The following is a 15,405-nucleotide window of genomic DNA, read 5'->3' as shown; positions in this document are numbered from 1 at the left end:
GGGTTACAGTCTTCTTAAGGCAAGGCTTACCAAGCAAAGCTTGGCCGAGTGATAAAAATTTAGCCTCATGAGATCAAATTCCACTAGGGGCTCTTTGGAGTGAGATTTTCTTTACCATCCTCATTCTTCATTTGACCAACTTTAAAAAAAAAGGTCTTCCTAAAGCATATGCACAATATTAATCACAAAAAAAAGAAAATTTAACCCTTTGGTATAGAGCTAGATCATATCCATACAACAAAGAATGCATTCAAGGTTACAGAGCTCTTACATTGTATGAATGTACCCAAAAGAATGTAAAATTCATAATATTATCTTCTCAGTATGCTTCACCGATGAGATAGCCTAAAAAAAAACTTTACATAAATTCCATATAGAATTAAAAAAGCCACTGAGGATCAGAGTGAACCAAATAAATACAAGTTTATGACTGATACTATGAATGCACAAAAGTGAGAAAAAAAAAAGAAGAAAAATAAGATTACATTGCTAAGATGATGATCAGCAGAATTAGATCAATGACTAGTCGGTATGGCCATCGAAGAGGTGGATGTCAATGTCACACGTAAAACAAATGCCCCTTTGCTTGGGGTATAATCCTAACAGATTTCAAGGGTGTTCACCTTTCTGCCATCTTCGAAGAATATATACACGATGCACTGTATATCTCTGCAAAATCATTGTTTGGTGACCACAGTTCGCAACAAATTGTTGGAAGAAGCAAACCTGTCAAAATCTCGATCTTACTCCTCTCTCATCAATTATATCTCGACAGTTTTTGTAAGACCCTTTACAATGAGCTATTGGTTATCCAACATATAGTATAGCTGCAAAAACTTGTTCCGCTCCTAGATGTTTCATGCTATTGAGGTTTCACTATCGGTATTAACCCTTTGGCATGCTGGCTTTCCATTTCAAGGTGCATCAATGACTTCTGTCTATGATAGCGGTTTCTCTTTGCAGCCATTGCTGAAAACAGGCGTACAGAAGAGTTAGCAAACAGCCCAATATACATAAAGAAAACCACAAAACAGAAAACAAAGAACACTGCTTAAAATGCTATTCTAGTAGTAAAAGATACCCACAACAAAAATAATGTTACTGGCTCATCATCTTAAGAAACAGGAAGGATCTGTCATTTTTCTACTATGGTTAGTTTCAAAAGAGGCACTATATGGGTTGGACAAAGTTGCCAGACTAGTATTACGGTCTATTCATCACTATATTAGCTGCAATTTTCTTACTTTGGTTGTTATGCTCCCTGATCATCGTTCAATTTGACACACATCTAGTTCAGATCTTAGTTCTCAACAATGGTCCATTTGGACTCTCATCTTTTACTTCTCAAGGATCTTGGACACATGCAGCAATGATGGATTTCCTATGCTAAGGAGCTCCTAGAGCCAAGAAAAACTCGGACTGACTTGTGCGTGGGGGGAGGGGGAAACTTGGTCAAATCATTTAACAAGCAAACATGGTTAATGGCAATTCCACTGGAATTCTCACTGTTTGAGTCTGTGTGTGAAAGGGGGTACATGGTCTGATGGTCAACTCAATTTTATGTACGTTAATAAGTTTAGCCGTCGAGCTAGCTATTGTAAAGGTTTTCTTCCTAAAGGGACAGGAGGTTCCTGCTACAAATTAACATAGCTTGGACACATTAATGGCAGAAATTAAGGAAGAAATAGAAGTTTTAATTCATAAACTGAAATTACAGCAATTAAAAGGATAACTACAAGCTTTCGAGAGGCTTGTTCTCTCCCATTGAACTCTTAAAAGCTCACCCAATTTTTCTTAACAATTTTTAACATATTTTTCCCTCTCTAATTATCCCTGTATATAGAGTAACTTCCCTAGTGCAATTATCTAGCTTATTCCCCAAGCTAAACAAATGAAGATAATATCTAAATTAAAATCTCCCTCTTTCTCATTTAGTGAGTCCAGCTTCATGAAAGGATTTTTTAATGTTAAGCCAGCATCCATTGTAAACCCCACTAATGGAGCCCACCAAATTTTTATTGCCTATACCAATGTTTTACAACAAAACCCTCTTCATTTCCTTAACACAAACAGATATGGCCCACTTGTCTTTAAACCCAAACGCCCCACCCAACTCTCTGACTCCTATTCCCTTACCCTACAGACACCCACTTCGCCCACAATCTGTCCCACACAAAGGTTTTCCAATCCCACCACTTTGTTCAAATCGAGCTTCCCTGCCATCTCCCTCGCCAACGAGGAGCTTAAGCGCCAATGGAAGCCAGGCATCAATGTACAAAAGGCCACGGTCAAGCGCTGCAGAGGCCGAGAATTTAGCGCCGATTACTATCCACCTTGAGGACAAGGTGTAAGTTTGGGCGGCCAGTAATGCTATAAATCCATATTGGGGGGAAGGGTAATTTAGATATTATCTTTATTAGTGAGCTTCGTAAGTTAGGTAGCTGTGCTAAGGAAATTACTCTATATATAGGGATAATTAGGGAGACAAAAGCATGTTGAAAATTGTTAAGAAAAATTGGGAGATCTTTTAAGAGTTCAATGGGAGACAACAAGCCTCTCGTAAGCTTGTAGTTATCCTTTAAATTGTTGTAATTTCGGTTCATGAATCAAAACTTCTATTTCTTCCTTAATATCTGCCATTAATGTGTCCAAGCTATGTTAATTCGTAGCAGTTCCGTTATTCCAATTGACATGCAAGTCCCACTTTCCGGATTCAATACAAGGATTTCATGTCTCTACCAGCCCCTTTTATCTGTCTGTCATATTTTAAGTTTTTTATAGACCATGGATTATAGAGATGTCAGTAAGGAAGAATTTCGGCAACAAACACCATGTATTTGAACAAAACAAACTAACAAACCAAAGTCACAAGTAAAGGCTTGATGTAAATTCTAACTATTCATCATAATGCATGAGATAAGGTGGCCGACTGTGGGACAAGATAGTCAGACCACAAAGAAAAAGTTCATTGAGACCTGAACCAGTTCCTTCTTTTTGTTGCTCTAACTTACTCTAATTATAGCATACAGCTTCTAGCCTATGGATTGCATTATGAGGAAACATTCCTTCCTATAGCTATCTTTCAAACACTAGATTTATGTAAAAATTGAATTATTATCAACTAATAGTTCTCTTTCCAGTCAAAGATGGCAGTCAAGTACATGAAGCACATGGTGACTTGTTTTTTGTGAATATGAGATACCAAGTAACTGAATTCACTCTTGATTCAGCAAGATCAGAGTATCAGACGTAGCAATGGGTCATTCAAATCATACTCAGATTGGATAAATTTAGGCTCCAGATCAAAATAGGTACTTTGCATCTGTTTTAGATTGGGTGCATAGGATTGTACATTTCTTCAGGTTACTCTTCATAGTGTTTGCGTCATGATGACTATATTTATATCAAATATTACTCTGAAAAACTTGTATACCCTTGGTTTTGTATACAATTTTTTTTCTTCATTTCATATTTTATAGCTTTATTTTTTATAATTTTCGTGTTCTTAGTACCTGTAACTCTTTTGTAGATACTAGTCCTTTTTCCTTGTTATTTAGACCTTTAATTGCGTTTTTATTGGTGTTTTTTGAAGGTTTGAGTAGATTACAGCCATTACACTTCTCATTTCACCATTGAGAGCCCAAGGATGCAACAAGGCTAAGAGCATAAATGATGGAAAAAAGAAGGAAAAAAGGAATTAATAAAGCAAAGTTCACAAAGTGCACTTCATTATTTGCACAAGGGTCTAGTTCAAGAAGTCATAGCTTCTAAACTACACATCATTTGGTGGTGATTCAAGTTCAAGATTGAAGCTCATCTCATAGTTTTCCAGCGACTCCACACACTTCATTTTGATAAGAAACAAATAAGTTATGACCATTTGAAGTTGGACTATGCTGACAGGTTGTGGTGCTTGTCAAAGCACATATCAGGCGTGTCCGAGCACTTGTCGCTCGTCCGAGACAAGAAGGCAAAGAAAATTTAGGAGAAGCCTAGGTGCTCGTCTGAGCAGCGACATATGCTAATTCGAGCATTTAGGTTTACGATTCGAACTCTATTTTATTTCTCCTCGAACTGTGTAATAATATCTTCTATAAGTAACCCCCTTTCAGCTCATTTTGAGGGGGATTACACCTAGTCTAACTGTCTAAGGAAGAGTAGACCAAATCTAGATAGAGAAAATGGGGAAAAAAATGGTTTGTGCTTGCATTTCAATGATCTAATGAGAAAAGGAAGACTGAAAGATTCCAAACTTCTTCCGATGAGCTTTCCACACTCCCTCCTATTCTGTTGATTTAATTGTTCTTTATATCTTTCTTTACTTGTTTCATGCATAGTTTAGTATATATCTCCCATCTTCTTAGGTAGATTTTCATGTCTAGAGGGTAACTTGTTAGTCAAGATTTGAATGAAATCTCAACTATGATTGATTTGGGTATTTAAGTTTGAAAGTGGGGTTTTTATTAGACTTAAAAATTGATCAATAGCATGATTAATAAAGCAAAGTTCACAAAGTGCACTTCATTATTTGCACAAGGGTCTAGCTGAAGAAGTCATAGCTTCTAAACTACACATCATTTGGTGGTGATTCAAGTTCAAGATTGAAGCTCATCTCATAGTTTCCCAGCGACTCCACACACTTGATTTCGATACGAAACAAATAACTGATGTGATTAGTGTTTTGATCCCTTTCACTAATCTCGTGAACCTTAATATCATCATAGTTACTCGTACTTGCCGGTTATTTACTTACTTTAGTTTGCTTCATGTTGCATTTTAGTTGACAATTCACAATATATCATTGAAATTCTTCAGCCTAGCTTATCATAGTTAGTACTTCCTCCGTTTCTAAATAAGTGCAACATTTGCATAGTGTTTACTATTCACAGTTTAAACTTTAATTAGCTTTGGTGATTTACATTTTAGGAAAAACATAGTCATGTGGGATCTTGTTAGATTCGTCTGAATGTGAATTTTTTTAATATCAACTTTTTATAATTTTTACTTATTGATAATTGAAGATATTAATGGTTAAAATAATGCATTGGCAAACGTGAAAACAAGAAGTGTTGCACTTATTTAGAAACGGAGGAAGTACTTGTCAGTGGCCCCTAATCCTTGTGGAATAATGACCTTGCCTCTTTTCATTGTTTAGTGATTAGTTAAATAGTTTTATTTAACAATGCAAAAGTCCCTTTATCACAATGTAATGGTTGCTTTTGAATGAATCAACAGCTGCTAAGAGCAAGGTTGGTCGATAAGATATATGCATCGTAACAAAACATGAATAACCTCAGACAAAAGGTTCAACTTAATTTCAGCAAAGGAACACAAATATATAGGTACGACGTATGAAGCACCACTGTACCAACTCAATTAGAGTTTGTAATAATAACTGGTGAAAAGAGGAAACCTTTACATACGGAATTTAAAAGAAATGTTCTTTGAACAGCAAAAAGAAACAAAAATGTGTAGAATACCAACTCAACCATCAGATAACAGCTAACTGAGATAAGGAAGTTGCATGAAGCTCTCCAAACGAAAACAAAATAAAAACTAGATGTGAGGACGAGAATTAAAAACAGATGTAAAAAAAAATCAACTTACACATTAACTCATGTGGTAGACCGAAGTCATAGTCATTCCTCTTGCGTCTGACGCAGATGTATATCACCAGCAGCACAACACAAACAACCACCAAGCAAGTTATGCCTATTGCAATTTTACCACCACTGGACAACCGACCATTGCTCCATAAGAAAGGACATTCTGGCAAAGAAGGAACACCACACAGACCCTTGTTTGTGGAGAGACTGAAATACAATTTTTCTCTTAGCATAGAAGCAGGCAGCACTATGATTGTAGTGTAAATTTCATGACTGGTAAGTTCCACAATCATATGGGAAATAGGAAGCAACTAGCAACAACTTCAGCTATCTCAAATACAACAACTTCAGCGTACCTGTGCACCATAGTGACCTACGGCACAGATGCGTGTTTGTGTGAAGGGGAGAGAGAGAGAGAGACAGAGAGACAGAGAACTAACACCCTACTGAATATCATATCCATTCTATGAATGAAAATGCTTGCAATAGCTTATAACCTAGCCTACTGCACAGCACTAGATGTCTATATTATAGAGCGTCTCGAGTTAACCAATGATCTAACATTTGGCTGAATACGATGACAATACGCATGTCAAGATAGTAAGTAGAAGCCATATCAACATTCTGTCATATAGGATATAAAATGAAAAATACACGTAAAGATTGAGAATAAGAAAAATATACGTGTTATGAAGTGCATTTTTTATATTTACAGGTTCCCAGAGCAACCATTTCATGTTGGTAACTTGAACTTTTTTTTGTTGGGTTCTTAAAGTTGGATTAGCTCATTACATGCAATCCTTAAATCCTCTATATGGACACAGAGCATATGGAAAATAGAAGTAGAAAGGAAACCACCATAGCAGAAAACCATAAGCAAACATACTCGATCGCTCCACCATGGACACCCACTGAGTAAATCTGCTCTGGCACTCGCCCTTCCAGTTTATTATCATTCAACAGCCTGGTACAAGTAAATAAAACATGTAAGATACGAGCGCATCAATATATATATATATATATATATATATATATATATATAGTCAAATACTTGAGAAATATATTTCCAAGGACTCCCACAGGACGTGAAACCATTCAAACCTTCCCATTCATTCATATGCAATCTCAACTTAAATTGAATTATTCTAATTCACGAATACTTAAGCTTCAAACTAAGTCTCTAAAGCATTTACACCAAAGAAACTCTTTCCGCACCTGATACGGATGGGAGAGGGCCAATAAGACAGTGTGGGTCACTGTTAGCATGACTGTGCTAGCCAGGAGTCCTAGTTCTGTTAGGATTCGTACATAGTGTCCTAGTTCTGTTAGGAGTCTATGTATTTTAATTGCTTTATAAGTGTTTGAGTGATAAAGGAATCCTATTATACGTAGGAGTCTAATTCCTTATCATTGAGTCTTAGTAATTATCTTATAATAGGCGTGTGTTATAGATAAGTTTTAGTTTGTTATTTATCTTTATCCTTAAGATAAAGATAGATAAGTTTGTTAGTTGTAGTCTTTAAGCTTTATTAGTTTTTTAATATGCTTAGGAAACTTGTACTATATAAATAAGTTTCGGCCATAATAATAAGGAGTTGTTTTTTTGTTTAAAGATTAAACGTAAGTTTATGACTGATTTTGGACGTACTTAATTCCAAGATTTCATTGTTTTTAGAGAGTGAATCTATATACAAGAACCTTAGATTTAGGCGAGTGAAACCTAAAACTAAGCGAGATTTGCGTGAGTTAGTGAGTGAAGCTAATAAACCAATCTCAAATCCTTTCCTAATTCAAGTTTAAGGTGAGTGAAGCCCTAAAAGTGAATTAGAACCCTTAGTGGAGATTAACTGAGTGAAGGTTATTCGAAGCTAAGCAGATTCCGGTCGTGGAATCATATCAGCACCTAAGTCCTAAGCTTTGGAAATCCTCAGCAAAGCATTAGCATATTGCATCAATAAAGTCAAAAACTCAATATACATCCACTTAAATATGGACAGAAGTCCATATTTAGTCCGACTAACAGTTTTAGATTTCTCATCATGTAATTTGCGTTTGCATACGATAAATCCTTGCTTTATCCATACTACCCAATCCCCCCAATGTATTTCGTACATAGCTTGGACATGAGACTGTGATTTCTATGTTTCTGTGCAAATTATATGACATGAATCTTTGTTTGGCTTAATTACAATATTGACTCAAGTCGTAACCAAGATCTAGTCCTTTCAAGCATTATTAATCTCTATTTTATAAGGGAAGAGGGGAGGACTTAGTGTCCATCCTAAATTACACTCAAAACAAGGCCAAATTATACGGCAGTTCTATCAAATTTCAAGGCAGTTTCTCAACTTCATTAACTTCCCCTTTCTATCAAAAACAAGGATTTGGACAGATTTAATTATGCAATTTAACTTTCTATTTGTTTTCGTATGCATCGCGTGCATATAAGACTAGTTTACTATGTGTCTTGGAGGTATTTAATCATTATGGTGCTGCGGAGGTGGTCAGGTGGCACAAGTGCCCATGTCAATCTGCACGAAAATGCCAATGAGCAGCAAAGGAGCAGAGAGTTCTCAATGCCAGCAGGATCAGAGCGTAGTAGACTAGCAGCAACATCGCACAAAATGTTTGCACAACTTCCCGTGTTTGCAAGCCCACTTATCTGGACGTTCTTTTGCAGCAGCACTTTCTGTAGAAGATATCCAACGGGCAGAACTTCTCTTGGATTTCTGATCTTCTTTCTCGGAGCATGACTGGCAATCATCATTACAATGATGAAGAATGGCTTTGCCTTTCGGTTCCCTGCCCTTCACACACATAGGAAGCTAGGCCTTACACTGTAGGGGTCTATGGAGTAAATACAGCATCTTTACTTTGATGATTCTTTCGGTTAGTTTTAAGTTTTGCTTTCCACAAAGTAAACACTACAAGACTTACCCTACAACATTAAGAAGTTATAGTTAAATATAGATGGGAGATTCAATAAAAAATATCTTAAAATGAGAAAGATAGATGTCATATTTTTACGAACTGAATATGCATATTTTAGTTTTTCGAGAAAGTACTTTATCTGGAAAAGAAAGCTGCACATCTTGTTCAAAAAAAATGTATATGATAAAAGAGTTGCACATTTAGTTCGAAAAATATGCAAAAATGTTATTCTCATCCTTCTCATTTCAAGATAGATATAACCAATCTATCATACAATACAAAAAGATGGCTCAAATATATATATGACCCATATTCCCAGAACAGACCCGTTTGAATGTGACCCGTTTTCCCATAGAAATAACATCCTTCAACTTTACTTCTTGAATCAGATCAGATCTTGATCAAGATATAGATTTGCCAGCACAGACTATCTTATTTCCTTCCAACATTTCTGCCATAAACCCATTAGGCCCCCATCTGAGAAGACATTTGATGTCAACCATCAAAAAGAACCTTCATAAAATCTGTGGCACTGAGAATAAGAAGACTTGGTGCTACACCAAAACAAATGGGTAATTCCCCACTTAACGCTGTTCTTTCTCCTGAAAAACTCCAATGGACATGTACTTCAGATCCACAAAAAGTTTCCAGAATAGTGCACTTAAAACAGATCGCAAGCTTTATTAAGTTGCCACCACTAGGAGTGGAGGACCTTCAATCTTTTCTAGATATACTAAAAGAGGAGATATTAATTGGTAATTGGACTGCCAAAGTTCAATCTATACTGTCTGATTTTCAGCCTTGATCTAGATCATCGATTATTTAAGTCGCATACAACAACAATCCAAACCCTTTATGCCAACAGGATGATTTCGATGTATGAACCAAGAGTTTATCTCCAACTGGCATCCACATAGAGCCATTACTACTGGATATTTATTGATTACAAAGAATTTTGAACATGGGCTGTTCTTTTATAAAAAATATAGAAGGTATAGCTTTACAAAGAGTAAGGAATAATTGGAAGACTACTGACACCAATGCCAGAATGGAGAATGCAAGGGTTTGTATGTGGGGCATAGTGTCAAAACAAGGCCGCATCTTATAGTCTCGCCTGTGTACCGAATTGATACTACTCGCATCATAAAGGTGTAAAAAAAACGCGTTTTAGGCAGATTCACGAGATATCTCATGGTATGAGCCCATATTTCGGCAGTACAACAAAAGTATCATCCACGTTCCCACATCACCATTACCGCGATCGTGACCGAAACCGCCTTTTGGAACTATGATGCGGGGTGGAGGGAATGTGACATGGGACTTACAAAAGGATGAGGAGATGACTACGGTCACCTTTGTAGCCTTGTTCAATTTGTACAATTTTAGTTTCAATTAAAAAAGGAACAACAATAAGGCAAAATAAAACACTTCCTTTGGAAACAAAGTTCCCTTGTCTCCCTCTAAAGACGGAGGATAATAGAATAACCTTATTGTGCCACTGGAAGATTTCTCGGTTGATGATATGCCAGGTTAGATGTGTCTGCCTAGAAATTTATTCTTAAAAAGTACAGAATTAGATTGAAGGATCTTCTCGTTCAAAAGATCTTCCAATAATCCCGTTAAAACATGGCTATATCTATATGCCACTAAAAATTATTCCCTCCATTTATTGTTTGTTGTTCCACTTTGACTTTTGTCACTATCTAAATAATCCACTTTGACTGTATATTCAAACTAACGTATAAAAATAAATGTTATTAAATAATATGTTATTGATTTTGTCTCAATATATGTTCCAGAATATCAATGTTTCCTAATTTGTGCTAATATATAGTTAAATATATTAATGGTCAAACTTGTGTTTTAGCAAAACCCTAAGTGAAACAACCAATAACAAATGGAGGAGGTAAGTAGGTTAAAATCAGGGAACTAAAACGCGGTCGGGGTCGCGTTGTCACAGATACAGCTTGTAACGGGAAAATACAACGTTTAACTTTGTTTTCCCTCTATTTTACTTTTTATACCATATTATGTCCAAAATTGTTATAGATACTATATTTGGGGTACTATTGATGATATTTGAACATACAATTCTTTAAATAAGTGGAATAAAAAAATAGGGTTAATTGGCTAGAACACAAATTATGACTATGTGCAATAAGCAGCACAACCTTTAACTAGTGCAGTCCGTAGCACGACCTTTAACTCAAGGTGCAATGTGTAGCATAAATGTGGTCGGAGGTAGGAGACTCTGCCTTTTTTCTTTCTCACAGCATGTGCCTCTATGTTTTCTCTCTCTTCTTCTCTTTCAACTCCCTTTCTCTTTTTTCCCATGAAAAAGAACTTTCTTTCTCTTTTACAATTCCAACTGAAATTCCCAATTTCAATTATTCAATTGAAAAGTTGTGGAGGTAAATCCAAATAACAGATTGCAACATCAAGGAATATATGGCGATCAATATGGTATGTTTGCAACGCTTTGCCAAACCATCTACCAGATCCTCGAAAACCATTGACTGGTGACAATTCCTCCTTGTTTTGGACTGTCGTACTCCATGGATAAATCATCATCATTCTTGCACTCGAACATGCTCACAACCCCCTCTTCCGCTGCCATTAATGCCCCATCCCCGCAGGAGGTAACCCCCTCTAGTGCCCCTTTTCCGGCGAAATTGGCACTCCCCTGCAGCAAGTGTTGCCTCTGCCACTGCTGCCCATCGCCTCTGGCGTTGCCTCCTTGATGTCCGCCCAGCACAGCACAGCACGTGTCCTTATGGCGCCTCATCTTCATCGCATCTCTAGCCTCACCATCGTGGTTTTCCATCCAAGCACCCGCTGTTCACGCTTTCTAGCTTCGAGATTGTTAGGACTCTATATATGATATGTATTAGAAGTATGATTGTTATTTCAAATTTGTGATGAAGTAGGACTCTTTACTTAGGTTGTATAAACATATTCTGATGATGAATGAGAAAGGGGACTAAAATTAATCCTTATTTAACATGGTATCAAGAGCCAAAAGCCGAAAATTCTCTCCACCAAAATCTAAAAAAACCAAAAACCAATCTGGCCTCAAACCAAGACTCGATTTTTTTCAAGTTCTTCTTTGAATCCTTCTAACCAAAAAACTGGCCCAGCCCGCAAATCCCATATCTGTCGTCGCCTACTCCTCCATGGGTGCCCAACTACTTTGATTCTTTGAATCCCACGCCATCTTTAATCTAACAAACCTCTAAATCCTTAATTTTTTTCCGCAAAAAATAAAGCGAAACAAAACAGACCGACAATCACAAAACCAAGACTTTCAAACCCAACAACAAAGAAGATGAGGAATATGAACACAGCTTTGTTCAAACCCATAACAGTGATGCCAATTCAGCATCGTCACCCAGAATTCTACGAGGGAATCGCGGTGGCCGTCCACCCACTGGCAGCAGGGGAGGTTGCGGACGCAACAACACTGCAGCGCCGATACGAACGAACACGGTGACTTCCGGCTGCAGCGCCGATGAACAGTCCGGTGGGGTGGTTGCAGTAACTCTTCAGGTTTAGTGGGCATAGAGGCTAAACAATGGAGGCATATACTTGATTCGCTAAATTTACCTAAACATAGTTTAAAGAGTCACTTTTCTTGGATATTAGACACGGGGGCCACACATCATGTGACCGGTAATTTTGCGCATTTGAGGAATGCGAAAAAGATACAAGGATGCCCCGTTGGTTTGCCAGATAATAGTTCAGCAGATGCTACGTATGAGGGACATGTCGTGCTCCATGGCAATTTGAAAGTTACTAATGTTGTAATCTAATTTCGATTCAGCAGTTATTAGACTCAGAAAATTGCCACGTTCAATTTACTAAAACTTTATGTGTAATACAGGACAGCAGGGTGAGGACGTTGATTGGAGTGGGTGAGCGTAAAGATGGACTCTTCTTTTTCTGGGTATCCGTAAGGCAAAGAACATGGTTGTGGATGGAGAATCATCTATAGATTTGTGGCATAAACGGATGGGTCATCGTTCGAAAAAGGTTCTGCGTGCTTTGCCTTGTGTTAATAGTACTAGTCATAGTTGCAATATAGATGATTGTGATGTCTGTTTTCGTGCTCATCATCCTAGAACTAGTTATCCTAAGAGTAATAGTAGAGCTAGTAGGATTTTTAAGTTAATTCATTGTGATTTATGGGGGGCATCTATCGAACTAAGTCAAGTTGTGATGCTTAATATTTTTTAACTTTAGTGTATGATTTTTCTCACACTATTTGAACGTATTTATTATATAATAAATTGGAATTTGAGACTATGTTTATGCAATCTTTGTGGCTTTGACTGATCGCCAATTTGAACAAAAAATCAAGTCAGTGATCAGTGATCAGTGATCAGTGATCAGTGATCAGTGATCAGTGATCAGTGATCAGTGATCAGTGATCAGTGATCAGTGATCAGTGATCAGTGATCAGTGATCAGTGATCAGTGATCACTGATCACTGATCATGGAACTGAATTTAATTGCTTGAAACCATACTTTAGGCAACACGGAATTATTTTTGAAACTTCTTGTATTAAAACTCCACATCAGAATGGGAGGGTTGAAAGCAAATATCAACATATTTTAAATGTGGCACGTTGTTATAATGGATGTGAGAGAGAAACAAATAATGAATGCAAAAAACAATAAAAACAGACAACAGATTTACGTGGTTCACCAATTTGGCTACATCCACGGCAGAGAGGGAGAGAATATTTTATTATGTGAGGAAAACCAGATTACAGAGAGAATATAGACTAATTCGGCGTTTAAAACCTAGGTACAAATAACCTATTTATACTTAACGCGTTTCCGCGTTATTCGCCGACCCGCTCGGGCGGCCCAGGCGAAATCCGCCCGACCGGGCGGTCCCCAGATTTCCCAGAACAGCTTGCGCGCCCGACCAGGCGAGATCCGCCCGACCGAGCGAGGACGAAAACAGTTTCGTCAGTTCTTCGTAAAACTGACATAACTTTCTCGTTTCTCAGCGGAATTGGGCATATGACCTATCGTTGGAAAGCTCTTGGAACAAGCTATCACCTCCAATTTGAATCACATCAAAACCATTTATAGATTGGGAGATATGTGCATTCAAAGTCAGTCTTATGTCATTCCTTCTTCACGCATCCTACCAAACACCTTCAAGGCACCATTCAAGTCACTATTCTCCTGTCCAATGCCCCAGATTTATTTTTCCTTTTAGGACTCCCTTTTCCAATGCCCCGTTTCCTTACAGTAATTACAGACATCACTAGATTTAGGACCTCTAGAAGACGGTTTCCTGGATTTTTTTCCCCGAATTCTCCTGTCCATTACTACTGGCTACTAATCCAGCAGCCTGATCGACTGTACCGGTACCAGATGCCTTATGGCGCAATTCCCTAGTATGCAGAGATGATCTAACTTCTTCTAGGGACACAGAATCTTTACCAACAATGAAAGATTGCACAAAATTTTCATACGATATAGGTAAAGAAACAAGCAGAATTAAAGCGGCATCCTCATCCTCCACCTTCACATCAATATTACGCATTCTAGTAAAATTGTATTTAATTGATCTAGATGATCTCTAAGAGGCATACCTTCCTGCATTCGCAGGCCGAACAGACGTTGCTCTCAAAAGCAACTTGTTAGTTAGAGATTTTGTCATATACAAACTCTCTAATTTCAACCACAGACCAGATGCGGTTTCCTCCTCCGCGACTTCAGTGATTAGTCATCTTCCAGACACAACATAATCGTTGAATGAGCCTTCTCCTCCAGAACGGTCATCTCAGCGGTGACTGAATCCGTTGCTTTCTTTGCCAACGGTGCCCACAACCCCAGTTGCTTCAGTAAAGCCCGCATCTTGATCTGCCACAGACTAAAACTATTTCTCCCAGTAAATTTATCGATTTTGACATTCACCCCAGACATCTTTCTCACACAGATCGAACAACAAAGCTCTTGATACCAGTTTGTTATAACGGATGTGAGAGAGAAATAAATAATGAATGCAAAAAACAATAAAAACAGACAACAGTTTTACGTGGTTCACCAACTTGGCTACATCCACGGGAGAGAGGGAGAGAATATTTTATTATGTGAGGAAAACCAGATTACAGAGAGAATATAGACTAATTCGGCGTTTAAAACCTAGGTACAAATAACCTATTTATACTTAGCGCTCAAAAACGCGTTTCCGCGTTATCCGCCGACCCGCCCGGGCGGCCCGGGCGAAATCCGCCCGACCGGGCGGAGAACAGCTTGCGCGTCCGACCAGGCAAGATCCGTCCGACCGGGCGAGGACGAAAACAGTTTCGTCAGTTCTTCGTAAAGCTGACATAACTTTCTCGTTTCTCAGCGGAATTGGGCATATGACCTATCGTTGGAAAGCTCTTGGAACAAACTATGACCTCCAACTTGAATCACATCAAAACCATTTATAGATTGAGAGATATGTGCATTCAAAATCAGCCTTATGTCATTCCTTCTTCACGCATCCTACCAAACACCTTCAAGGCACCATTCAAGTCACTATTCTTACACACGTGTCTTGAGATTTCAGGCTCACCTACTTTTAAAGTTTTGGGGGATTGTGTGAGGCAGCTTGTCATTTTAATAAACTGAACTCCATCTGTTGTCCTTGATTATAAAACTCCCTATGAGTGTTTGTTTGGCAAGCCCCTTATAATGTCTATAAAAAATTTTGGATATTTGTGTTATGCCTATAATATTTCTCATGGAGGTGATAAGCTTGCCACTAGGAGCCGTCGATGTGATTTTATTGGTTATTCTTATACTTAGAAAGGATGGAAATTATATAACTTATGTTTTGTTTCTTGTGATGTGAAGTTTCTTG

At 37.8% G+C, this 15,405-nt stretch overlaps 1 protein-coding gene across 3 annotated transcripts in view; it reads right to left on the bottom strand.

Moving 5' to 3' along the window:
* Positions 1 to 191: 191 nt before the first annotated feature.
* Positions 192 to 15,405, bottom strand: part of LOC104908409 (receptor-like protein 4) — a 31,974-nt gene continuing 16,760 nt past the window's right edge. Inside the window, exons 7-9 of one of the 3 annotated variants that reach the window (XM_010697526.4) lie at positions 6,493 to 6,570; positions 5,608 to 5,813; positions 192 to 969 (exon numbers count right to left, since the gene is read on the bottom strand). In XM_010697526.4, the coding sequence (XP_010695828.2) occupies positions 863 to 969; positions 5,608 to 5,813; positions 6,493 to 6,570 (391 nt within the window). In that variant the 3' untranslated portion in view covers positions 192 to 862. The other 2 variants (XM_048647380.2, XM_057396034.1) reach the window with 2 other exon arrangements.

This window comes from Beta vulgaris, chromosome 6, assembly GCF_026745355.1.
Source record: "Beta vulgaris subsp. vulgaris cultivar EL10 chromosome 6, EL10.2, whole genome shotgun sequence".
Classification (NCBI taxonomy): domain Eukaryota; kingdom Viridiplantae; phylum Streptophyta; class Magnoliopsida; order Caryophyllales; family Amaranthaceae; genus Beta; species Beta vulgaris.
Note: the sequence above shows the minus strand (reverse complement) of the source record. Positions and strands in the feature narration are given on the sequence as shown.